Here is a 25,659-nt window from a genome sequence, read left to right on the forward strand (position 1 = left end):
TTTTCATTAAATATTTAATTTTATACCTAGTTATGTCACTGGGTTTATGTGCTTCTCTATACACTGCAGACAAGTCATGGCTGGTAGGAAGGGCCTGTAGGGTCACATCACAGCACCCCGCCTCAGTACTCATCTCAAGTGGCTCTTGGGAGGCGTTATCAAATATCAAAATGCCTTGATGGGGGGGTGTCAGTCTGGAGGAATGGGTGTTTGTGGGCAGGCTGTATTGGCATAAGAAACGCCCACATGCAAAGCCATTTCAGTCCAGGAGAGGAGTCGGTACAACAAGTATCAATTTCTCTGATATTCCTCCATATCAGATGAATTATCTCCTGAGATTTCAAAGCTGAAGATACAGGTTTGGTGGTGAGGCATTGTGTGCGATGGCTATAGGGCAGACTTTGCTCCTGGGATTGAATAGAGGGAATACATCTGATATATAGAATATTAAATGGTGGTAATCTGTTTTTCAGGGGCGCTGGCACAAGCCAACAACAAAGAGGGAATTCTCCGGGATAAGCTCTTCAAGAATTACAATGTTCACGTCCGGCCCACGAGGACCCCCCAGGAAAAGATTACAGTACAGCTGGGGATGAGTCTGTCCCAGCTCCTTAGTCTGGTAAGCCTGAACCCAGGAGCTAGAAATCCATTATCCAACATATAATACATGGAAGACTCCAAGAATAAATATTACACTTTATTACCCCCCCCCCCCCCCACAGTCACACACTATTATTATTATTGTGACGGTATCGGTATGATATCCCCGTCAACGTTCCCTTCTTCCCATAACGACAATCACCCCAATATTCCACGAGGAGGGATATCCCTGGAATCGCCCAGAAAGCCACACATGAGACAAGCTTACTGCTGGAACAAGACACTTTATTGACACAAAAACTCAGCTTATATGTGGTTACAGCCTGTTAGGAACGCCCCCCTCACACAGTGGGGTTTCCCATACAGATTATAGGAGACAAGTCGGAGCCGACCATGCAGACATGTTTCTTTAGATAAAGACATCAGCGGAGTTAATTACTAGGTGTAACAGCCTGACCACAATGAAGCAATCAGAATAATTAACATGAGCCCCTTATCTAATCATTGTAAACAGTAAGGCCGGTCTCCTTCCCACACACAATAAATCAATTACCATTTGAACTAGGGAGCTGGCTGAGGAAGGGTCATTAACATGTCAATAGCTTGTGACACATGAACCAAGCAGGGAGATTTACACTGACATCCTTCACAATGGCCCCCCTTTTTCTCCCTGCTCCGGCAAACCCGGTTGGACCTTCCCTGGTCCAGTAGGGTTGACGGGTTCAGAGCTTTTAGTCCGAGGTTAACTCCGTTTGGCGTGACTGACCTCCATTGGTAACTGCTTCCGACTCAGGTATGCTACCGGGTCGTCAGATCACACGCCGGTCAGTCCCCAAGTCTTTGTGCGATCTGCAAAGTCACCAGAAGTCAGTGTGAAGACAGCGAATGGGTCTGTGCGCCGCCGTCTAGGTGTCCCGCTATGGGAGGGGGCAGGTTATGGCTCTGAAGTGACAATCACAGGAGATTCATAAAAGGAAAAAGTTATATTTGTTGAAATGCTGTAGCACTGGTGCTCAGAGTCCGGGGGGGGGGGGGAGAGGGGACTCAGAGCCCCATAAGGTCAGCCACCCCCTGCTCCCTCCGCAGCCGCCGGTTCTCCTCTTTGAGCTTCTCCAGCTCCATCTCCAGTTCATGGAGCCTGGGGGGGTCAGCCCGCTGTGACCTCAGGTGGTTGTTCTCCTCCTCCATGCGGCTTATGCACTCCTCCAGCTCTATGTACTCACGGATCAGATCCTGCTTGCTCATGTCCTGCAGGCTCTCCACGTGGTCCTTCATCATCAGGAACTGGGTGGTGGTGTAAGGGGCCACCGGTGGGCCCTTGGCGAACATCTCGGCCCGCATCTGGGGCGCCCGCTGCGATTCCATCTCCTCCAGTCGCTTCTTCTCCTCCCAGGTCCGCTGGTTATATGACTTCCAGGACCTCTTCTTCTTGGAGGGTAGCTGGCGGTGCCTCTTTCTGCCCAGCTCCCTCCAAGGCCCCTCCGGCTCATGGCGGTCGCCCATGACCAGCTGACAATGGTGTTCCCTGTTGTCCGTAATAACAGATTGTACCATGAGGGCTTCGTAAGGGGTGCCCAATGGTTCTTCCGGACCCAGCTCCTGGAGATCCCAAGCCGAGTCTACACAATGGGCTGCTGCTGGTGGGCGGTACCCAGGTTGAGACCAATTTGACCTGGTGTTGTCGTTCATGGGGCAATTCTGCTTGAAGTGACCCAACTGTTTGCACCGGAAGCAGCGTTGTTCGTTGTCCTCCTGGCGTGGGTAGCGAGGGCTAGATGTCATCGGTCTGTTAGGCGGTTGGTATCTAGCGGCTGGTGGGTGTGAGGGCGCCGTTGGTTGTGGAGGTTGTACCTGGGGTGTGACCTGGTTTGTCTTGCGAGTATCCGCATATTCATCCGCCAACTTCGCGGCCTCTGGTAGAGTCATGGGCCTGCGATCTCTCACCCAATCTTTGACGTCCGTCTGGATGTGATTGTAAAATTGCTCCAGGAGCATTAGTTGCAAAATGTCCTCTGCGGTGGTGGCCTGGCTGCTGTTAACCCAGTTAGAGGCCGACAGGGACAGCTGGCATGCCCATTCTGCGTAAGAGTCTTTCGTGGTTTTGCGTGAGTCCCTGAACTTCTGTCGGTGGGACTCTGGGGTTACTGCATAACGAGCCAGGAGCACTTCTTTAACCCTGGCGTAGCTATGGATATCCTGATCTGGCACGGTCCGGAAAGCATCAGAAGCTTTGCCTGACAGTTTGCCTGACAATATTGCAACCCACTCTCTTCTAGCAATTCGGTGCAGGTTACATTGTCGCTCAAAGTCCGCCAGGTAGTTATCAATTTCACAGTCCTTTTCATCAAAAGCTTTAAAAGCGCTAAACGGAATCTTCCTTGCGTCTGCTGTGCTGTACTCACTGTTTGGAGAATGTGCGGCTGCTTGTTGGACTGCTGCCAGTTTTAACTGTAGCTCTGCGTCCCTTATTTGTTTATCCTTCTGGAGTTCTGCGTCCCTTATTTCTTTAGCCTCCTCCGCTAACAGGTCCATCACTTTCAGAACCACATCTGGCGTTGGGTTCGGGCCGAACCACGCTAGCTTCTCTCTCATTAGCTTGTTGGCTGGCGATTCCTCCTCCTGAATCACTGGTGTCTCCATCTCTTGTACTGCTGGCGTTGCTGCAATCCCGTCCTCCTGGTCTAGCTCCATTAATTCTGCTATGATGACCCGCTTGGTTTTGTTGCTAGCGATCCTTCCACGAACTTCCAGTAGTTCTTCCAGTGTCTGCTTGGAATCCGGGTGTGAAGGGGAATAGAAGGGAAAAATCCCACTGCTGCCACCAATTGTGACGGTATCGGTATGATATCCCCGTCAACGTTCCCTTCTTCCCATAACGACAATCACCCCAATATTCCACGAGGAGGGATATCCCTGGAATCGCCCAGAAAGCCACACATGAGACAAGCTTACTGCTGGAACAAGACACTTTATTGACACAAAAACTCAGCTTATATGTGGTTACAGCCTGTTAGGAATGCCCCCCTCACACAGTGGGGTTTCCCATACAGATTATAGGAGACAAGTCGGAGCCGACCATGCAGACATGTTTCTTTAGATAAAGACATCAGCGGAGTTAATTACTAGGTGTAACAGCCTGACCACAATGAAGCAATCAGAATAATTAACATGAGCCCCTTATCTAATCATTGTAAACAGTAAGGCCGGTCTCCTTCCCACACACAATAAATCAATTACCATTTGAACTAGGGAGCTGGCTGAGGAAGGGTCATTAACATGTCAATAGCTTGTGACACATGAACCAAGCAGGGAGATTTACACTGACATCCTTCACAATTATTATACATTTATATAGCTTGGACATATACCACAGTGCTGTACAGAGAATACTAAGCCAGTCACATAAGGTTCTGTACTAGAGGAGCTTACACTCTAATGCCGTGTCGGAAAAAAGTCAGATGAGAGCTTTTGGCGGGGAATCCAGACCGTGTGCATGCTCCATCGGACTTTTTCCTATAGGAAAACTGCCGGAAAAAAAAGAGAGCGGGATCTCTTTTTTCACGTCAGGCTTGAGAGGAATTCCATTGGGAAAACCATTGTTTATTTTTTTCAGACCGGAAAACCGCTCGTGTGTACAGGGCATCATGTAAAGGGCAACCTAAAGCATCGCTTTGCTGAGAACCGTGGTTGTCCAAGAGTGGAATGCGGTGGGGTGGAGGAGACAATGGACCACTTCTTGCTTCAGTGCCCCTTCAATATAGAAGTCTACAAGCGGGTGGGTGGGGCTCTGGGTATCCCTTTCTTTTCCCGCTTGAGTTATGCGGAGTGGTCGTATGGGGCCTTTCAGACACATCGGGATTTTGATTTTGAGACACTTTTTCTAGTTGGCTTAGTAGTCCGTTTCTTCACATGGAATGAGCGGTGTCAGGTTTGCATTCAGAAAAAAGTCTTTCCTGTCGAGGTGGTGCACGACATTCTGGGTGAGGTTAGGAAGATTTGGGGGTCTTGAGAAGGACAGGTGGCAGTTGGGGGCCTGGGCAAAGGCGTAGAGGAACGTCAGGTCTCTGTAGCTGTCTGTCAGTCTCTGGGTGTGCGGCTTTCTTTCTGTCCTCTCACGTCCCCAAGATTTTCATTTTTGGAAAAAGACTGCCGGCATGGGTGTGTAATGGTTTCTTAGCCCGAGGCTGTGTTTAGGTGGAGGTTATGGCTTTGTTTAGGTTGGTATATTATGTTTGTAAGATTTTTAATGAACAACAATTTACACTCTAATGCCCCCCCCCCCCCGTCACACTAAAGCCTCGTACACACGATCAGTCCATAGTCCATCCGATGAGAACGGTCCGTTGTCATAGGTTAACCGATGAAGCTGACTGATGGTCCGTCGCGCCCACACACCATCGGTTAAAAGAACGATCGTGCCAAACGCGGTGACGTAAAACACAACGACGTGCTGAAAAAAACGAAGTTCGATGCTTCCAAGCATGCGTCGACTTGATTCTGAGCATGCGTGGATTTTTAACCAATGGTTGTGCCTACTAACGTTCGGTTTTGACCTATCGGTTAGGAATCCATCGGTTAAATTTGAAGCAAGTTGGCTTTTTTTTAACCATTGGATAAATAACCTATGGGGCCCACACACGATCGGTTTTGACCGCTGAAAATGGTCCATCAGACCGGTGTCCTCTGGTTAACCTATCGTGTGTATGAGGCCTAACTGTAGTTCCCTGTCTATCCTCTCCAGGCTCCACCTATGCCATGATGGAAGGGTTGAGTTCTCTATGGCTGAGATGTATCTCTGTGAAGTTGGTTCCTCAATTCAGACCCCACTCCACCCTTATCAGACATTCGGAATCTGGCTCTGCACCTGCATTTCATTATTTGTTGGGTCATCGTTGGATCTCAAAGATCGTTTTATACTCTTATCCTTTATTTTCTCTTTGTTTTTTGTTTTTTTTTAGAATGAGAAAGATGAAGAGATGACCACCAGGGTCTACATGAACATGGTACGTTCTATGAGGCTAGAGGCCAGTTTTGTTATTTATAAAATGTACATATTTTATTGTTTATGACAGAAGATCCAGTATTGCCTCTCTGACTTGTCTCCTAATGGGTTTCGGACCACAACACATGACATGGGTGGGACTGAATACAAAAAAGAAAGTTGGGTACCAAAAATATAATGTCCACCCCATCGTTTCCAGCCTCACATAGTAATATATACATAATGGCCCGGATTCAGAAAGAAGTTACGACGGCGTATCTCCAGATACGCCGTCGTAACTCTAGTGCGGGCCGTCGCATCTCGGCGTCTGATTCATAGAATCAGATACGCCTCAATGTTGCCTAGATACGAGCGGCGTAAGTCTCCTATGCCGTCGTATCTTAGGGTGCAATATTTACGCTGACCGCTAGGGGCAATTCCCTAGACTTCCACGTCAAATATGCAAATTAGGTAGATACGCCGATTCAAAAACGTACGTCCGCCCGGCGCATTTTTTTACGTCGTTTACATTAGGCTTTTTCCGGCGTAAAGTTACCCCTGCTATATGAGGCGTATTCCTATGTTAAGTATGGACGTCGGGTCAGCGTCAAATTTTCCGTCGATAACGTAATTTGCGTAAGTTGTTCGTGAATAGGGCTGGGCGTAATTTACGTTCACATCGAAAGCATTGGCTTTTTGCGGGTTAATTTGGAGCACTGGGATACGTTCACGGACGGCGCCAATGCGCCGTTAGCCGAAAACGTCATTTACGCGGGGTCAGCCTTCATTACCGTACAACACGCCCACTGCATGGAGAATTTGAATTCCGCGGGCTTACGCCGGACCACATACGCTACGCCACCTTAACTTAGGGCGCAAGTTCTTTCTGAATACGGAACTTGCGCCCTAAGTTACGGCGGCGTAACGTATCTGAGATATGTTACGCCCGCCGATAGATACACAATTGTATCTGAATCCGCGCCTGTATTAGTATCATTAAACAAGTAACATCACAATATTAGGAAACAACATCATAGAAAAAACATTATATCCAATGAGGTAGGTCCTTGACAGCACCCCCTTAACTTGTGATCCATTGGTCACCCAGACCAACCATGGTACAGAACCTTGGTGGGTCCACACCATACCCTGGGAGTCATCCCTTCCTCACCTCCCATGAAACCCAATCATATTCAAATTCAAATAAAACCCCTATAATTAAAAAAAAAATCCTTTCCGGGTCCCTTAAGGCAATTCAAATTTGACTGACCCATTTAAAAATCAGTACCAGGTGCCTTGTTTTTGCTTGTCTCTATGACTCTGACCCCATGCACGTGTGTCCCACCACCGCCATCTTGGGGTTGACAGCCCTTGTGTATAGTCTGTCTTACCCAATGGTTGGTGGTGAAAGGGACCCAGGTTGCTTTGGAAATGACATCACTTCTGGTGTCACATCGGATGGTCCAGCCCACAGGAGTCTTAGGTATTATTTAAGGGGAGATGCTTTACGGGTGGACATTTCCTCCTTCAGAACGTTGGCTCGTGGACCTCATTTTTCCACCTGACTGTTCTGCTATTGGTCGACTATTTTTTTTTTTTTTTTAACAGCACCCAGGTACGATCTGGGTCTGATCTGGGTCCGATCTGGGTCCGAGTCATGACAACCAGTGGGGGTCCTTGATATTTTTATGTGAAGAGGCATTATGGATGCACATATCCTCCTTGAGAACGTTGGGTCTTGGGCCTTGTGACAAGAGTCACTTTGGGGGGGGGGGGGGGGTTGTGCAACTCGGCTTACCTTGGAGAGCTCTGGAAACTCCATGTCCGGCTTCCCTAGGCCCCCTTATGTCTACATCACCCTGTGTCTCTAATAGGGGCACAAGGTGAATGAGAACTAGGGTGACCACGAGGGGGGCGGGGGGGAAATGTAGTCTCGGGGTTGATGGGGAATTTGGCGGCAGGTTATTTGTCAGGTGAATGTGCCACTTGCCACCAGATGCAGTGCCGCTTGCCACCCATAGCCTGCCACCCAGGGCTCAAGTCCTGCAGGAACGCGTGGGAACGGAGTTCCTGCACTTTTTTCACAGCAGGAACGCATTTCCTTTTGTAGGACTAGAGCAGCCGAGCCGCCCGAGCCGATCCTTCACTAAGTTACTGGCCGCTTCCTGTTTATGGATTCATCGGATAGTGTGCGGGTATTCCGTCACTTCCTCGATGCCGCAATGTCTCCTGGGAGCTTTTGTCATTGTTCCCAGGAGACATTGCGGAGGTCTGCCGCGAGTTATCGCGCGATTTAGAAAGAACATGCAGTTTAGTAATTATGCATATGAGCATATCATTTTTTTTTTGGTGGGGGAGTGGATCTTGGGTGGGAGTTCCCACACTTTTTTCCCCAGGACTTGACCCCTGCTGCCACCAGATGCAGTGCTGCTGTCACTCCCTCTGCATGAGCCACGTGCATTACGGGAAAGGAGTGGCGTCACTATCTGAAGAGTAAAGATCTCGCCAGTCCCTGCTGCTTGCCGCTGGGTGCCAGAGAAGGAGGAGGTGCCGAGTGTGGGGGGGGGGGGGACAGCAGTGCTGCACTAGGCGCAGGCCTCACTCCCAGTCTCACAGTCTGAGAGTAAATTGTCACTGGTTGCAAGATGCCAGGCAGAGCCGGCCCTAGTAACCAGTTCTGGAAATGTAGTTATTAGTTAGTAGTGGGTGGCTGTGTCCTCTATTTCATTCTGGGACATTGTATTGTCCCAGAATGAAGGTGCCCGGGACAGACATGTCAATTGCGGGACAGTCCCGGTCAATCCAGGACACATGGGCACCCTAATGAGAACCCCACTATGACCTGTACCAGTCAGTCTCAAGGTTGTATATATGTATATATTGTGTGTTGCCTCATGCTGTTGTGTACTCTTTGCTGTGATAGTTTGGGGTGTGACTGTATTCTTTTGTTCTATTGTCTGCCTCAAATATTATGGTATGTGTAAGTGTGTTTGCTGTGAGGAAAGAGGGAGGGGGGACTCCTCCAGCTGCTGATAAGACGGTTTACTGATGAGAAGTCGGAACGCACCTGACCCGTGTGCCTATTGTCATTGGACAGTTTAACCCGCCCTGTTTTCCAAGGGTGGTGGGAGTGTCTCTGAGTTATTTTATCTGTTGTGTCCATGTGTGAGAAGAAATCAGTTTTGTTGTTTGCCACTCTACAATGGTGCTGCGGCTGGTGACTGGGGGAGGGGATAAAGAGTCTTGGATACTGCTGGTTCTGGACAGAGGGAGCATTGACGGGACGGACATAGTCCTGGGTTCGTCACAGGCCTTATTTCCCACCTGACTGTTCTGCCGTTGGTTCACTCTTTTTATGGTTGCATTAGTGAATGTATGTTTGTTCTTCTGCTTCGTTGTTCTAATTATGTTTTGGGAAGGGGGGGGGAGGACACCCTTTTGAATTTAAAGCACCCCCTTATGAGCTGCATATAGTATGTGCCCCTATGGGGGAAACTAACCGCTTCTTCATTCTCAGGCCTGGAATGACATCCGCCTCATGTGGGACCCATCGGAATATGGGGGCATCGAGACTCTGCGGATTGGCTCCGACAGTGTGTGGAAGCCGGATATCGTCCTTATGAACAAGTGGGTGTCTGAATATACGATTGCAAACCACAGAGGCGGGCTTTGTAGTCTTGACATTCCCAGTCACGCCTAGGGTGACTGTGACAGACTTTTATGCAAATATCAAATATGCTTCAGTCTAATTCTCTCCCTGCTAATTTAATGCTGTGTGTTAGATGAAAAGGTGATTTCATGTGTGACTCATCTCTCTGTGAAGACTGTTAATATGTTAAATAAGGCTAGCTTTTGAAAGGCCTTTAATTGTGTGATAACACTGTCTAAAACCTATTGATGCTCAGAGGTGTGAATAGGTGTCAAGCGACATGCGGAGACGAAACGTCTGCCTAGGAAACTCAGTGTGTAAAGGTGGTTTGTTTGATGCCATTAATTAAGGAATGTGCAGTGATTAGACATGATAATTATAGGCCGGTGCCGACCTGTCTAGAATGTTGTAGTAATTAGCCTTAGTGTGTGATTAGGGGGGTGGAGATCTCATTGTTGCTTTAATGCCTGGTACATTTCCAAACTACCATTCAGGGACACCCTCCCTTCCCAAAAGTCAGCTTGTGCTGTAACGAATCACAGCACAGTGATTGGACACCAGAGGCGGGATTTATGATTTCTCCCATCACAAGCAGGGGGCGGGGATTTTGCTCCTCCAGGCATTCCCGGCCAGGACAAGTACTGTCAGTGAGTAAAGCGGTGATGTATATAAGCTTTCTTTCCCTCCTCATCAATACTGGCACAGCGGATAAGGTATAGTAAGGCTGCTTATGGTCACAGTGAGGCTGAAAATGGGCACAGTGAGGCTGCTTATGGGCACAGTGAGGCTGCTTATGGGCACAGTGAGGCTGAAAATGGGCTCAGTGAGGCTGCATATGGGCACAGTGTGGCTGCTTATGAGCACAGTGAGGCTGCTTATGGGCACAGTGAGGCTGCTTATGGGCACAGTGAGGCTGCTTATGGGCACAGTGAGGCTGCAAATGGGCACAGTGAGGCTGCTTATGGGCACAGTGAGGCTGCAAATGGGCATTGTTGACCCTCTTTTCCTCTTGCAGTAGCTGCTGCATTCTCACCCTAAGCTTATACTCGAGTCAATACGTGTTCCCAATTTTTTTTGGTAAAATGACTTGCCTCGGCTTATATTCAGGTAGGCTTATACTCGGGTATATACAGGAGTTTCCAAATTCAAATCAAACTCATATCTGAATAGAATTCAATTATCGAATTTGGTTATTTTAGGGGATCTGTTTTTCATTCATTACTGATGTGAATTGGAACTTGTCTTCTCCTCCCCCAGCAACGACGGTGAATTTGAGGTTGGGCTCGCAGTGGAAGTTTTGGTCAACTGGAAAGGCAATGTCACCTGGCTGCCCCCGGCCCTCTATCACAGCAGCTGCCCCATCGAGGTGACTATAGCTATTCTGTTGTTTTATGATCATTGAGATGTAATACAAAGGAAGGAACATTTCAGCTCCCCAAAGTCTGGTTTGGAGGATCTCAGGTTCAATTTTTCCTGAATTTGGAATAAAGAAGTTGTGAGTGAAAAGTCCACTATGTAGCCAAATATTTGCTGACCTCTGACCGTCAGGCCTCCTGTGATCTTGTTGGACATCCCCTCAAAATGGGCACAGAAACTTTGTAGAGTTGCAAATTTAGTGTAGGAACGTTGGGGACCCCTCATAATGGGCGCAGCGGGTGTACAGACCCGAGAACTCAGCACAGGGATGGTGGGAACCCCTCATAATGGGCACAGCAGATGTACAGACCCGGGAACTCAGCACAGGGATGGTGGGAACCCCTCATAATGGGCACAGCAGGTGTACAGACCCGGGAACTCAGTACAGGGATGGTGGGAACCCTTCATAATGGGCACAGCAGGTCTACAGACCCGGGAACTCAGTACAGGGATGGTGGGAACCCCTCATAATGGGCACAGCAGGTGTACAGACCCGGGAACTCAGTACAGGGATGGTGGGAACCCTTCATAATGGGCACAGCAGGTGTACAGACCCGGGAACTCAGCACAGGGATGGTGGGAACCCCTCATAATGGGCACAGCAGGTGTACAGACCCGGGAACTCAGTACAGGGATGGTGGGAACCCTTCATAATGGGCACAGCAGGTCTACAGACCCGGGAACTCAGTACAGGGATGGTGGGAACCCCTCATAATGGGCACATCAGGTCTACAGACCCAGGAACTCAGCACAGGGATGGCGGGAACCCCTCATAATGGGCACAGCAGGTCTACAGACCCAGGAACTCAGCACAGGGATGGTGGGAACCCCTCATAATGGGGGCAGCAGGTGTACAGACCCGGGAACTCAGCACAGGGATGACTGGAAGTCCTCCTAATGGGCACAGCAGGTGTACAGATCTGAGGAACTCGCCACAGAAATAGTGGGAACCCCTAAATATGGGCACAGCAGGTGCACAGACCCAAGAAATGTCTTTATCCAAACTATTCCATGTGTTGTAACCCTCCGCAAACATGGTGTCAGTTTCCTCGCGATCTTTTCATTCATATATTTTTCTAATCTATAAAACACGAAATTATTGGGTTTCTGGCCAAATCCCTCTTCTGTGGTTGTTATTTGCTGACATCTGAATGATTTACTGACAATATTTCACCCAATTGTATAATTTCTTCATCATTTCCATTTTTGAACCCGAGTTCCTGACCTCCTCTGTGACCCGTTCCCCTTTCTTCCACCTCTTCAGGTCCAATACTTCCCATTTGACTGGCAGAATTGTAGCATGGTGTTCCGATCTCAGACCTACGAGGCAGACGAGGTGGTGCTGGTTCACCCGAGGGACACCCAAGGAAGAGAGGTCACACAAGCGGTCATCTTTCCCAATACGTTTGAGGGTGAGAGATTTGGGGAGCGTATCCTTGTGGGTCGTGTTGTCCTACCGAATCCTGTAGATGTCTAGCAGTAGATGGTCGCATTCAGCTGGGCATCTTCTGTAATGTTGAAGATACTTTGTCATTTCCAAACCACTCCTCCAGTTTTAGCCAATCCCCATCTATACTACAGAGCGGTCCTCCAGTCCTGAGAGGGCGTTCATGGACGTCCTCCCAGAACCCCGCCTCCTACTTGTCCCCATCTATACTACAGAGAGGTCCTCCAGTCCTGAGAGGGAATTCATGGACGTCCTCCCAGAACCCCGCCCCCTACTTGTCCCCATCTATACTACAGAGCGGTCCTCCAGTCCTGAGAGGGCGTTCATGGACGTCCTCCCAGAACCCTGCCCCCTACTTGTCCCCATCTATACTACAGAGCGGTCCTCCAGTCCTGAGAGGGCGTTCATGGACGTTCTCCCAGAACCCCGCCTCCTACTTGTCCCCATCTATACTACAGAGCGGTCCTCCAGTCCTGAGAGGGCGTTCATGGATGTCCTCCCAGAACCCGCCTCCTACTTGTCCCCATCTATACTACAGAACGGTCCTCCAGTCCTGAGAGGGCGTTCATGGACGTCTTCCCAGAACCCCGCCTCCTACTTGTCCCCATCTATACTACAGAGCGGTCCTCCAGTCCTGAGAGGGCGTTCATGGACGTCTTCCCAGAACCCCGCCTCCTACTTGTCCCCATCTATACTACAGAGCGGTCCTCCAGTCCTGAGAGGGCGTTCATGGACGTTCTCCCAGAACCCCGCCTCCTACTTGTCCCCATCCGGTGTGCTCTGCAAAAGCACAGCTAATCACATTGCGGTAATGGTCCACTCACAGTGGCCCTTTACCATGTGATCAGCTGTGTCCAATCACAGCTGATCACATGTAGACAGACTTGCTGGTCATCAGAAGTCCTATCCTCACACGTTGTGTCTGTGTGAGGAAAGGATTGACGATAACTGGCAAGGCTGTCAGTACATTGTTTACACTGATAATAGGGTACCGATCATCAGTGTCCTGACTATCAATGCAGCTCCATCTGTGCCTATTAGTGCCCATCAGTGCAGCTTATCAGTGCCCATCAGCACCGCCTCATAAGTGCAGCCTCATCAGTGCCCATCAGTGCCGCCTCATCAGTGCCCATCATTGTCGCCTCATCAGTGAAGAAGAAAAATTACTTATTTGCAAAATTTTATAACAGAAATTAAAAAATAATAATAATAATTCTGGGTCCTTGCTGAACTATATAGTCGGTTCTTCTATATTAGAATTATCATTTTATTTTTTTCCTGCAGAAAACGGGCAGTGGGAGATCCGGCACCGATCTTCCCGTAAGAACACCAACCCCTCAGACCCCCTGTATGAGGACATCACCTTCTACCTGGTGATCCAGAGGAAGCCGCTCTTCTATATTGTCAACATCATCGTCCCCTGTATTCTTATTACCATCCTGGCCATCTTCGTCTTCTACCTTCCCCCCGATGCAGGTAATCATAGCCCCCCGATGCAGGTATTCATAGCCCCCCGATGCAGGTATTCATAGCCCCCCGATGCTGGTATTCATAGCCCCCTGATGCAGGTATTCATAGCCCCCCGATGCAGGTAATCATAGCCCCCCGATGCAGGTATCCATAGCCCCCCGATGCAGGTATTCATAGCCCCCCGATGCAGGTATTCATAGCCCCCCGATGCAGGTATTCATAGCCCTCCGATGCAGGTATTCATAGCCCCCCGATGCAGGTATTCATAGCCCCCCGATGCAGGTATTCATAGCCATCGATGCAGGTATTCATAGCCCCCCGATGCAGGTATGCATAGCCCCCCGATGCAGGTATTCATAGCCCCCCGATGCAGGTATTCATAGCCCCCCGATGCAGGTATTCATAGCCCCCCGATGCAGGTATCCATAGCCCCCCGATGCAGGTATTCACAGCCCTCCGATGCAGGTATCCATAGCCCCCCGATGCAGGTATTCATAGCCCCCCGATGCAGGTATTCATAGCCCCCCCGATGCAGGTATTCATAGCCCCCCGATGCAGGTATTCATAGCCCCCGATGCAGGTATTCATAGACCCCCGATGCAGGTATTCATAGCCCCCGATGCAGGTATTCATAGCCCCCCGATGCATGTATCCACAGCCCCCCGATGCAGATATTCATAGCCCCCCGATGCAGGTATTCATAGCCCCCGATGCAGGTATTCATACCCCCCCGATGCAGGTATTCATAGACCCCCGATGCAGGTATTCATAGCCCCCCGATGCAGGTATTCATAGCCCCCCGATGCAGGTATTCATAGCCCCCCGATGCAGGTATTCATAGACTCGGGCAACACAGGTGTGGGGGGAGGGCCTCCTGAGGAACACATATGTATGTGCCCCCATGGAAACCCCTATGGGACCTTTCTACCCAATGTGGGATAAAAATTCTTCTACATCCCGAAAACTTGTTGTAAGTCACATGCAACTGGAATCATTTCGAAGATGTTTTACCGCTCATCCAAGCATGGTCACTATCAGAAAATATGGGCCCCCTAGAGCAGTGGTCATCAACCCTGTCCTGCAGGGCCCACTAACAGGCCAGGTTTTATGTATTACCTTGGGGAGATACAGTCTAGAATGCAGCAATCACTGAGGAGCAAATGATATCAGCTGTGATGTATTTCAGTTATCTTGCAAACCCGGCCTGTTAGTGGGCCCTGAGGACAAGGTTGATGACCACTGCCCTAGAGCACAGAGAACCTGGGGGAGGGGGTGCTGCCGCCTCAAATTGAGAAGCGGGGGGGCTGCTGCCGCGAATTGAGAAAAGCAGGGGGGGGGCCGCCGCTAATTGAGAAAAGCGGGGCGTGAATTGAGAAGCGGGGGTGCCACGATTTGGGGGGGGGGGGGGGTTTGCCCTGGGGGACCTCTGGGCCTCTTACAAAGAAAATAAAAATAAAAAAAAATATAAAGAAAAAAAGGGGGGGGGGGGGTAGCCATTGGGTGGACCTCTGGGCCCTTTAATAAAATATATATATATATAATAAAAAAGTAAAAAAAATGTTGATTAAAAAAAAGGGGGGTTGCCATCCGGGGCCCTGGGGACGTCTGGTCCCTTTAATAATAATAATAATAATAATAATAATAATAATAATTAAAATATATATATATTTTTTTTTTTATTAAAAAGGGGGGTTGACATACGGGGCCCTGGGGACGTCCGGGCCCCTGCGGACCTCTGGACCCTTTAATAAAAAAAAAATATATATATATATATAAAAAATAAAAAAAAGGGGGGTTGTCCGGGCCCCTGGGGACCTCTGGGCCCTTTAATAAAAAGAAAAAAAAAGAAAGAAAAAAATATACATTTTTTTATATTTATTTAAAAAAAATGGGGGTTGCCATCCAGGGCCCCTGGGGACCTCTCGGCCCTTTAATAATAACAACAAAATAAAAATATATATATATAAAAAAATATATATATAAAAACATTTTTAAATGGCCCCTTACAAAAAAAAGGGGGGGGTTGCCATCCGGGGCCCTGGGGACCTCCAGGCCCCTTACAGGTGTACTGCCTGTACCCCCTGATGGTGGCCCTGCATCCAAGTACCTTCCTCAGATTCCGATGAAGCTACGTGGAAAACATTGTTAACAGTGAAGAACAAGTCTGATTGAATGTGGCTACCTCAAGGTCTACCATGACCTGTTTAAATGAGGAACTTTAAGAGACGTCCCCAGACCCTTTATCCAAAGTAAGTTCCTTCTCATCCCTGTCTTTTCCTCTTCTCACTCTCTTTCTTTTCCATCATTCCAGGTGAGAAGATGACGCTCTCCATCTTCGCTCTTCTCACACTCACTGTCTTCTTGCTGCTTCTCGCTGACAAAGTCCCAGAGACCTCGCTGAAGGTCCCCATCATTGTCAACTACCTGATGTTTACCATGGTCCTGGTCACCTTCTCCGTCATCCTGAGCGTAGTGGTCCTGAATCTTCACCATCGCTCCCCCAACACCCATCACATGCCCCAGTGGGTGCGCCAGGTATTGCACATCTCTCTGTCCTTGGGATGGTATTACCCTACCCCTGATTCCACAAGGCTCTGAACCTTACTAAAGCTGGTTGGGTTTTTTCATGGTTAAAGGATCTGTTCACCCAAAAAGTGATACTTTATCTGGGGGTTGGGTTTGGTGGGCGGAGTCACTCTATATATCTGGAACTCTCCAGCAGCAAGATCTCCCTGCCATAATTCCCAGGTTTGTTCCCGCCCAGCAGGGGGTTTTGGGTTGTTCCCCCACCCTTTGTGTATGCCGGCTCCTCATGTTTCATTCTTAATTATTTAAAGGGAATTCAACTCTAGCAGAGATGATGGAAACCCTTCATAATGGGGACAGCAGGTGTACAGACCCGGGAACTCAGCACAGGGATGGAGGGAACCCTTCACAATGGGCACAGCAGGTGTACAGACCCAGGAACTCAGCACGGGGATGGTGGGAACCCCTCATAATGGGCACAGCAGGTGTACAGACCCGGGAACTCAGCACAGGGATGGTGGGAACCCCTCATAATGGGCACAGCGGGTGTACAGACCCGGGAACTCAGCACAGGGATGGTGGGAACCCCTCATAATGGGCACAGCAGGTGTACAGACCCGGGAACTCAGCACAGGGATGGTGGGAACCCCTCATAATGGGCACAGAGGGTGTACAGACCCAGGAACTCAGCACAGGGATGGTGGGAACCCCTCATAATGGGCACAGTGGGTGTACAGACCCGGGAACTCAGCACAGGGATGGTGGGAACCCCTCATAATGTGCACAGCAGGTGTACAGACCCAAGAACTCAGCACAGGGATGGTGGGAACCCCTCATAATGGGCACAGCAGGTGTACAGACCCAGGAACTCAGCACAGGGATGGTGGGAACCCCTCATAATGGGAACAGTAGGTGTCATTGGGAAAAACTGTGCCCCTTAGTTGGTGTCAGTGAATGAAATAGTCCCCAAGGGCGTCATTTGGTGTCATTGGGAGGAATTGTGCCCTGTGTTGGTGTCATTGGGAGGAATGGTCACCCATCATTGGTGTTATTGGGCCCCAATGTTGGTGTCATTACGAAGAACTGTGCCCCTTTGTTGGTGTCAGTGAATGAGATAGTGCCCCAAGGGCCAGATAAAATCAAGCAAAGGGCCGCATCCAGCCCCTGGGCCACAGTTTACTGTCCTTAAAACTTTAGAGGGGTAGGACTGTGGCCATTGGCAGTAGAAAAAGTTCCAGCATCAGTTGGTGTAAACAATGCCCCCCATATTTGGTGTCAGTGACAGGAATTATGCCCCACCGTTGGTGTCTTTGTTAGGAATTGTGCCCCATCACTGGAGTCATTGGGCTCCATTGTTGATGCCATTGGGAGGAATTGTGCCCCATCTGTGGTGTAAATGGGAGGAATTGTGCCCCGTGTTGGTGTCATTGGGAGGAATTGTCCCCCATCATTGGTATTATTGAGCCCCATTGTTGGTGTCATTAGGAGGAATTGTGCCCCATGTTGGTGCCATTGGGAGGAATGGTCCCACCATAATTGGTGGTATTGGGCCCCATTGTTGGTGTCATTGGGATGAATTGTGCCCCATGTTGGTGTCATTGGGAGGAATGGTCCCCCACCATTGGTGTTATTGGGCCCCATTGTTGGTGTCATTGGGAGGAATTGTGCCCCATGTTGGTGTCATTGGGAGCAATGGTCCCGCATCATGGGTGTTATTGGGCCCCAATGTTGGTGTCATTAGGAAGAACAGTGCCCCTTTGTTGGTGTCAGTGAATGAGATAGTGCCCCAAGGGCCAGATAAAATCCAGCCCCTGGTCCGCAGTTTACTGTCCTTAAAACTTTAGGGGGCAGGACTGTGGCCATTGGCAGTAGAAAAAGTTCCAGCATCAGTTGGTGTAAACAATGCCCCCCATCTTTGGTGTCAGTGACAGGAATTATGCCCCCACCGTTGGTGTCTTTGGTAGGAATTGTGCCCCATCACTGGAGTCATTGGGCCCCATTGTTGATGCCATTGGGAGGAATTGTGCCCCATCTGTGGTGTAAATGGGAGGAATTGTGTCCCGTGTTGGTGTCATTGGGAGGAATGGTCCCCCATCATTGGTGTTATTGAGCCCCGTTGTTGGTGTCATTGGGATGAATTGTGCCCCATCTGTGGTGTAAATGGGAGGAATTGTGCCCCGTGTTGGTGTCATTGAGAGGAATGGTCCCCCATCATTGGTGTTATTGGGCCCATTTTTGGTGTCATTGGGAGGAATGGTCCCCCCAGCATTGGTGTTATTTGGCCCCAATTGTTGGTGTCATTGGGAGTAATTGTGCCCCGTGTTGGTGCCATTGGAAGGAATGTTCCCCCTATCATTGGTGTTATTGGGCCCCATTGTTGGTGTCCTTGGGAGGAATGGTCCCCCATCATTGTTGTTATTGGGCCCTATTACTGGTGTCATTGGGAAGAATTGTGCCCCATGTTGGTGTCATTGGGTGGAATGGTCCCCCATCATTGGTGTTATTGGGCCCCATTGTTGGTGTCATTGGGGGGAATTGTGCCCCGTGTTGGTGTCATTTGGAGGAATTGTGCCCCAGGTTGGTGTCATTGGGAGGAATGGTCCCCCATCATTGGTGTTATTGGGCCCGTTGTTGGTGTCACTGGGAGGAATTGTGCCCCGTGTTGGTGTCATTGGGAGCAATGGTCCCCCAGCATTGGTGTTATTGGGCCCCATTGTTGGGGTCATTGGGAGAAATTGTGCCCCATGTTGGTGCCATTGGGAGGAATGGTCCCCCCAGCATTGGTGTTATTGGGCCCCATTGTTGGGGTCATTGGGAGAAATTGTGCCCCATGTTGGTGTCATTGGAAGGAATGGTCCCCCCAGCATTTGGTGTTATTGGGCCCCATTGTTGGGGTAATTTGGAGGAATTGTGCCCCTTTGTTGGTGTCAGTGAATTAAATAGTGCCCCAAGGGCCAGATAAGATCAAGCAAAGGGCCACATCCAGCCCCTGGGCCACAGTTTGGGGACCACTGGTCTAGTGTATCAACTCAATTGTTCTCCTTATTTTAAAAATTCTAATTTTTTTTATATACTTTTCTAGTTCCCTGATTGGTAATTGACTATTTTGTACCCCTCTGCGTTGTAGATTTTTATCCTTCACCTCCCCCGCTACCTCCGGATTAGCCGACCAAAACCTGAGCCGCCTCTTCCAGTTGAGCCGCTGACCCACCGGACCCCAGTCTCACGACATACTGACGAGTACTTCATCCGCAGGCCGGAGAACGACTTCATCTTCCCCAAGCCTGAGAGGTAGGTGCCTTTCATTACTGCACTGGGGGCGGGGCCTATTATAGAAACAGCCCCCCAGTCCCACTACTCCTCTGAAGAGCCCAGGCAATGGGCTGGCTGTTGGGAGGAGTTATACAAACATCATATGTGATGCATGATTGAAAGAAGTGAAATCCAATCAATAAAAGAGGCGGGCCTGGGACTGTCAGGCTGTGAAAAAAACCGGGCTCGAAGGTGCTGGACGGCCTCTAGCCCAAAAAATGAGGTGCGCCCTATCTGACTTGTACATTATCAAGAAGGGTAAACAGATGAAAAACTTAAAGTGAGACAATAAGAACAAAAGAGTAAAATATTTATTGATGTTCTGTAGGTACCAGGCGGCAGCCTTCTCACGGGATATGAAATGGTTCTTGGATGGTCCAAGTTTGGGGCTCACTCTCCCCCCGGATCTACAGTCCGCCATCAGCGCCATCCGATACCTCGCCCAGCAGCTGCAGGAGCAGGAGGACTATGATAATGTAAGTCTCAGAATATACTGTAGATACAACTCTAGAGGTGACCCTAAGGCCTCATTAGACTCAGAAACAAGGCATTCAGGAGCTTCTAAGTTGACTTTATATTCGTTGATGGAAAATCTTCAAGCGTGTAGGCAGGTGCAGTCTACTTTCTCCACGGCAGGTGGCGCTCAACCACAGCAGCTTGTAGCTGAAGAGGAAGTCAAGAAGAAGAGTTTCTCTATAGTTTCCTGGGTCACTGGGGAAATGATCCAGTTGGATGCTGTTGCCCCATGTGACTCTGGCAGCCATCTTGGGTCATGAAGAGCCTATCTAAGGCACTGACTCCCAGGTTTGGCACACATTATGCAAGTGGTATAAAGATATGACAGGGATAAGTATATATTAAGGGACAGCCATTATTTGAAGACCTTTAGTGGGTTGTCAAAGAAGAGAGCTATACTGGCATGTTGTATTGGGCACACCCGGTCAGGTGGTTGGGGTCTGTCCTTATCATGCGTTGTCCTTGATGCTTCATTTTGTGGATCCTTCCTCCTTGGTCCCCTCTGCTCCGGATGGCTCTTGGGTCTTACTTCGCTCATAATTCTTCTAGTGCCCTTCCTTGTTCCGTTGCTCGTTTCCGGACCCTGCTCAGAGCCCTTCTGGTGCCCCTGCTCCTCTCCTTCCTCTGCTTACAGTGCCCCAGGTGGCTCTTCAGGTTCAATTGCTCCTCTCCATCCGCTGCTCACAATTCTTCTACTGCCCCTCCTGGTCCCATTGCTCCGCTCCATCCACTGCTCACAATTCCTCTACTGCCCCTCCTGGTCCCATTGCTCCCCTCCATCCACTGCTCACAATTCCTCTACTGCCCCTCCTAGTCCCATTGCTCCTCTATATCCACTGCTCACAATTCCTCTACTTCCCCGCCTGGTCCCATTGTTCCCCTCCATCCACTGCTCACAATTCCTCTACTGCCCCTCCCAGTCCCATTTCTCCTCTCCTTCCTCTACTCATAATTCCTCTACTGCCCCTCCTGGTCCCATTGTTCCCCTCCATCCACTGCTCACAATTCCTCTACTGCCCCTCCCGGTCCCATTTCTCCTCTCCTTCCTCTATTCATAATTCCTCTACTGCCCCTCCTGGTCCCATTGCTCCTCCCCTTCCTCTACTCATAATTCCTCTATTGTCCCTCCTAGTCCCATTGCTCCTCCCCTTCCTCTACTCATAATTCCTCTACTGCCTCTCCTGGTCCCATTGCTCCTCCCCTTCCTCTACTCATAATTCCTCTATTGTCCCTCCTAGTCCCATTGCTCCTCCCCTTCCTCTACTCATAATTCCTCTACTGCCCCTCCTGGTCCCATTGCTCCTCCCCTTCCTCTACTCATAATTCCTCTACTGCCCCTCCTGGTCCCATTGTTCCTCTTCTTCCTCTGCTCACAATTCCTCCAGTGTCCCTCCTAGTCCCATTGCTCCTCTCCTTACTCTGCTCATAATTCCTCTTCTGCCCCTCCTAGTCCCATTGTTCCTCTTCTTCCTCTGCTCATAATTCCTCTACTGCCCCTCCTGATCTCATTACTCCTCTGCTCACAATTCCTCTATTGCTCAGAACCTCTCTGGTACCATTCCTGATACTGTTGTTTCTCTCCTCCCTTTGCTCACAATTCCTTTGGTGCCCCTCCTGGCCCCATTGCTCTTCTCCATCTTCTCACAATTTCTATGTCCCCTCCTGGTCCCATTTCTCCTCTCCTCTGTCTTCTCACAATTTCCCTTGGTTCCTTTCCTATTCTCATTTCTCCTCTTCTCTGTCTTCTCACAATTCATCTGGTGCTCCTCCTGGGTCTTGCTGCTCTTCTCCCTCGGCTCACAATAGACCTGGTGCCCCTTCTGGTTCCATTTCTTCTTTCCTTTCTCTTCTCAAAATTCCTTTGGTGCCCCTTCTGGTTCCATTTCTTCTTTCCTTTCTCTTCTCAAAATTCCTTTGGTGCCCCTTCTGGTTCCATTTTTTCTTTCCATTCTCTTTTCAAAATTCCTTTAGTGCCCCTTCCTGGTCCCATTTCTTCTTTCCATTCTCTTTTCAAAATTCCTTCAGTGCCCTTCCTGGTCCCATTGCTCCTTGCTATTCTCCTGGTGCCCCTCATGGGCCTTGCTGCTCTTCTCCTCCCTCTGGCCATACTCACTTTTGGTCCCTTTCTGGATCCCTCTGCTCAGTTTTCATCTGATGACCTTCCTGGATTATTCTGCTCTTCCCCTCCTCTATTCAGAATCCCTCCGGTGCCCCTATGGGTCTATCTTATCTTCGGTTCCCTCTGTTGGGTCCTCCCATACTGCAGACCCCTCTAGACCCCCGATACCTGAACCATTGTCTCCATACTCTAGGCTCACACAAGCATTCTACATACATGTCATCAAGTTGCAGGGCTGGACTGGGACAAAAATTTGGCCCTGGACTTCATCCAGACTGGCCCACTTTAATTTAATAAAATGCTGCCCCCACCCCCCGAAAAATCATGCCCACCAAAAGGCCCCTACATCCATTATTGTATATCATGAGAGGGTGAGAGAGAGGGGAATGAGAGAGAGAGGGAGGGTTGAGGGAAAGGGGGTGAGAGGGGGTGGGTGAGAGAGGGGGGTCAGTGTAAGAAAAAGAGAGTGAGTGTAAAAGAGAGGGGGTGAGTGTAGGACCCCTTTTTACACTGAGACGTTTTTTAGGCTAAAAATAACGCCTGTAAAGCGACTGAAAAATGCTTCCGCTGCAGTCCCAGTGTGAAAGCCTGAGTGCTTTCACACTGGGGCGCTGCCAGGGCGTTAGAAAAAGTCCTCCAAGCAGCATCTCTGTTTTAAAAAACGGCCCACTGAGCCATCGGCCCTCCGGGAAACTCCCTGTAGTCCCTATGGCCAGTCCATCCCTGTCAAGTTGTAACACGCCCAATATTTCGAGGTAGATATGGGTGAGATGTGCTGCGGGGGATTTTGTTGGGGTATGTTATTGTGATGCCCTGCAGGAAGGTTTCAGTGGGATATATGTTGTATTTTTGAGGTATTTCAGTAGAGTACATGTGATTTCCACATTCGGTGATCCGGTGATAATTCTTCTCTTTTCTGTCTGACAGCTGAAGGAGGATTGGCAGTATGTTGCCATGGTGGTGGACCGTCTCTTTCTCTGGACTTTCATCGTGTTTACCACTCTGGGGACGCTCACTATCTTCTTGGATGCAAGCTTCAATAGTCCGCCAGAAACCCCTTTCCCCTGACACCCCATTCCCTGATATCCCATTACCTGATATCCCATCCCCTTATACCCCATCCACTGATACCCCAGTGCCCTGGCATCCCATTATCTGACACCCCATTCCCTGATATCCAATTCCCTGATACCTCAGTGCCCTGGCATCCCATTACATTGCACCCTATTCCCTGATACACCAGTGCCCTGGCATCCCATTATCTGACACCCCATTCCCTGATATCCCATTCCCTGATATCTCATCCCCTTATACCCTATCCACTGATACCCCAGTGCCCTGGCATCCCATTATCTGACACCCCATTCCCTGATATCCCATTCCCTGATACCTCAGTGCCCTGGCATCCCATTACATTACACCCTATTCCCTGATACACCCGTGCTCTGGCATCCCATTCCCTGATACCCCAGTGTGCTGGCATCCTAGTGCCCTGGCATCCCTTTACCTTACACCCCATTCCCTGATACCCAGTCCCCTGGCATCCTATTTCATTACACCGCATTCTCTGATACACCAGTGCCCTGGCATCCCATTCCCTGATACCCCAGTGTCCTGGCATCCTAGTGCCCTGGCATCCCTTTACCTTACACCCCATTCCCTGATACCCAGTCCCCTGGCATCCTATTTCATTACACCGCATTCTCTGATACACCAATGCCCTGGCATCCCATTCCCTGATACCCCAGTGTCCTGGCATCCTAGTGCCTTACACCCCATTCCCTGATACCCCAGTGCTATGACATCTCATTCCCTGATATCCCTGGGTCCTTGCATCCTAGTGCCCTGGCATCCCATTGCCTGACACCCCATTCCCTGATACCCTAGTGCCCTGCCATCCCATTACCTGCCACCCTATTCCCTGATATCCCATTCCCTGATACCCCATTCCCTGATATCCCATCCCCTGATACCCCACCCACTGATACCCCAGTGCCCTGGCATCCCATTATCTGACACCCCATTCCCTGATATCCCATTCCCTGATACCCCAGTGCCCTGGCATCCCATTACATTACACCCTATTCCCTGATACACCAGTGCCCTGGCATCCCATTCCCTGATACCCCAGTGTGCTGGCATCCTAGTGCCCTGGCATCCCATTACCTTACACCCCATTCCCTGGTACCCAGTGCCCTGGCATCCTATTTCATTACACTGCATTCTCTAAAACACCAGTGCCCTGGCATCCCATTCCCTGATACCCCAGTGTCCTGGCATCTCATTCCTTGATACCCCAGTGTCCTGGCATCCTAGTGCCCTGGCATCCCTTTACCTTACACCCCATTCCCTGATACCCCAGTGCCCTGGCATCCGATTACCTGGCACCCTATTCCCTGATACCCCAGTGCCCTGGCATCCCATTACCTGACATCCTATTCCCTGATACCCAGTGCCCTGGCATCCCATTACATTACACCCCATCCTCTGATACACCAGTGCCCTGGCATCCCATTCCTTGATACCCCAGTGTCCTGGCATCCTAGTGCCCTGGCATCCCTTTACCTTACACCCCATTCCCTGATACCCCAGTGCCCTGGCATCCCATTACCTGGCACCCTATTCCCTGATACCCCAGTGCCCTGGCATCCCATTACCTGACATCCTATTCCCTGATACCCAGTGCCCTGGCATCCCATTACATTACACCCCATCCTCTGATACACCAGTGCCCTGGCATCCCATTCCTTGATACCCCAGTGTCCTGGCATCCTAGTGCCCTGGCATCCCTTTACCTTACACCCCATTCCCTGATACCCCAGTGCCCTGGCATCCCATTACCTGGCACCCTATTCCCTGATACCCCAGTGCCCTGGCATCCCTTTACCTTACACCCCATTCCCTGATACCTCAGTGCCCTGGCATCCCATTACCTGGCACCCTATTCCCTGATACCCCAGTGCCCTGGCATCCCATTACCTGACACCCCATACCCTGATACCTCAGTGCCCTGACCCCCACTTCTCTTAATACCGGAGATGCTAACACTAAATATTAATAATATTCAATAACTTTGTACCCCATTCCATGACACCCCATATCTTGGTACCCCATTCCTTGACATCTAATGTCCTGTCTATTACTTGTTATTACTACTGTTGCCATTATCCCCATACCTCCTTTGTTGCTTGTACAGGCTTTTTTCATTGTTGTCTGAAACAAAATATCAAAATAAATTATTGTACGTTAACTGGAGTCATCATAGCGCCCCCCGCTGGTCATTGTATATATTGTTTCTTAATATAAATTGAGTGCTGGAGTGATAATACTGCCCCCTTCTGGTTATTTTGTAGATTTCTTCTCATGTATTTATAATTTGAGTAGTGTAACCACCCCCTGCTGTTCATGTTATACATTGTTTCTCACTGATATTAACTGAGCACTACAGTCATAATACTTCCCCAATAGTAATTTTTTAGATTTCCCCACACTTGTATATAATCTGAGCACTAGGGTGATAATACTGCCCCTGCTGGTCATTTTAGAAATTCCCTTTCACTTGCATTGGGGGATAATACTGCCCCTGCTGGTCATTTCATAGATTTCCCCTCACTTGTATAAAA

At 49.5% G+C, this 25,659-nt stretch overlaps 1 protein-coding gene across 3 annotated transcripts in view; it reads left to right on the forward strand.

The window, feature by feature from the left end:
* CHRNB1 (cholinergic receptor nicotinic beta 1 subunit) overlaps positions 1–25,291 on the forward strand; it is a 36,815-nt gene extending 11,524 nt beyond the window's left edge. For 2 of the 3 annotated variants that reach the window (XM_040347126.1, XM_040347125.1), the window contains exons 2-11: positions 474–619; positions 5,559–5,603; positions 9,099–9,208; positions 10,488–10,596; positions 11,911–12,058; positions 13,378–13,569; positions 15,875–16,098; positions 19,217–19,380; positions 19,730–19,877; positions 22,964–25,291. In XM_040347126.1, the coding sequence (XP_040203060.1) occupies positions 593–619; positions 5,559–5,603; positions 9,099–9,208; positions 10,488–10,596; positions 11,911–12,058; positions 13,378–13,569; positions 15,875–16,098; positions 19,217–19,380; positions 19,730–19,877; positions 22,964–23,104 (1,308 nt within the window). In that variant the 5' untranslated portion in view covers positions 474–592 and the 3' untranslated portion in view covers positions 23,105–25,291. The remainder of the gene's footprint in view (positions 1–473; positions 620–5,558; positions 5,604–9,098; positions 9,209–10,487; positions 10,597–11,910; positions 12,059–13,377; positions 13,570–15,874; positions 16,099–19,216; positions 19,381–19,729; positions 19,878–22,963) is intronic. The other variant, XR_005748124.1, reaches the window with a different exon arrangement.
* The last annotated feature ends 368 nt before the right edge of the window (positions 25,292–25,659 follow it).

This window comes from Rana temporaria, chromosome 3 (assembly GCF_905171775.1).
Source record: "Rana temporaria chromosome 3, aRanTem1.1, whole genome shotgun sequence".
NCBI lineage: Eukaryota > Metazoa > Chordata > Amphibia > Anura > Ranidae > Rana > Rana temporaria.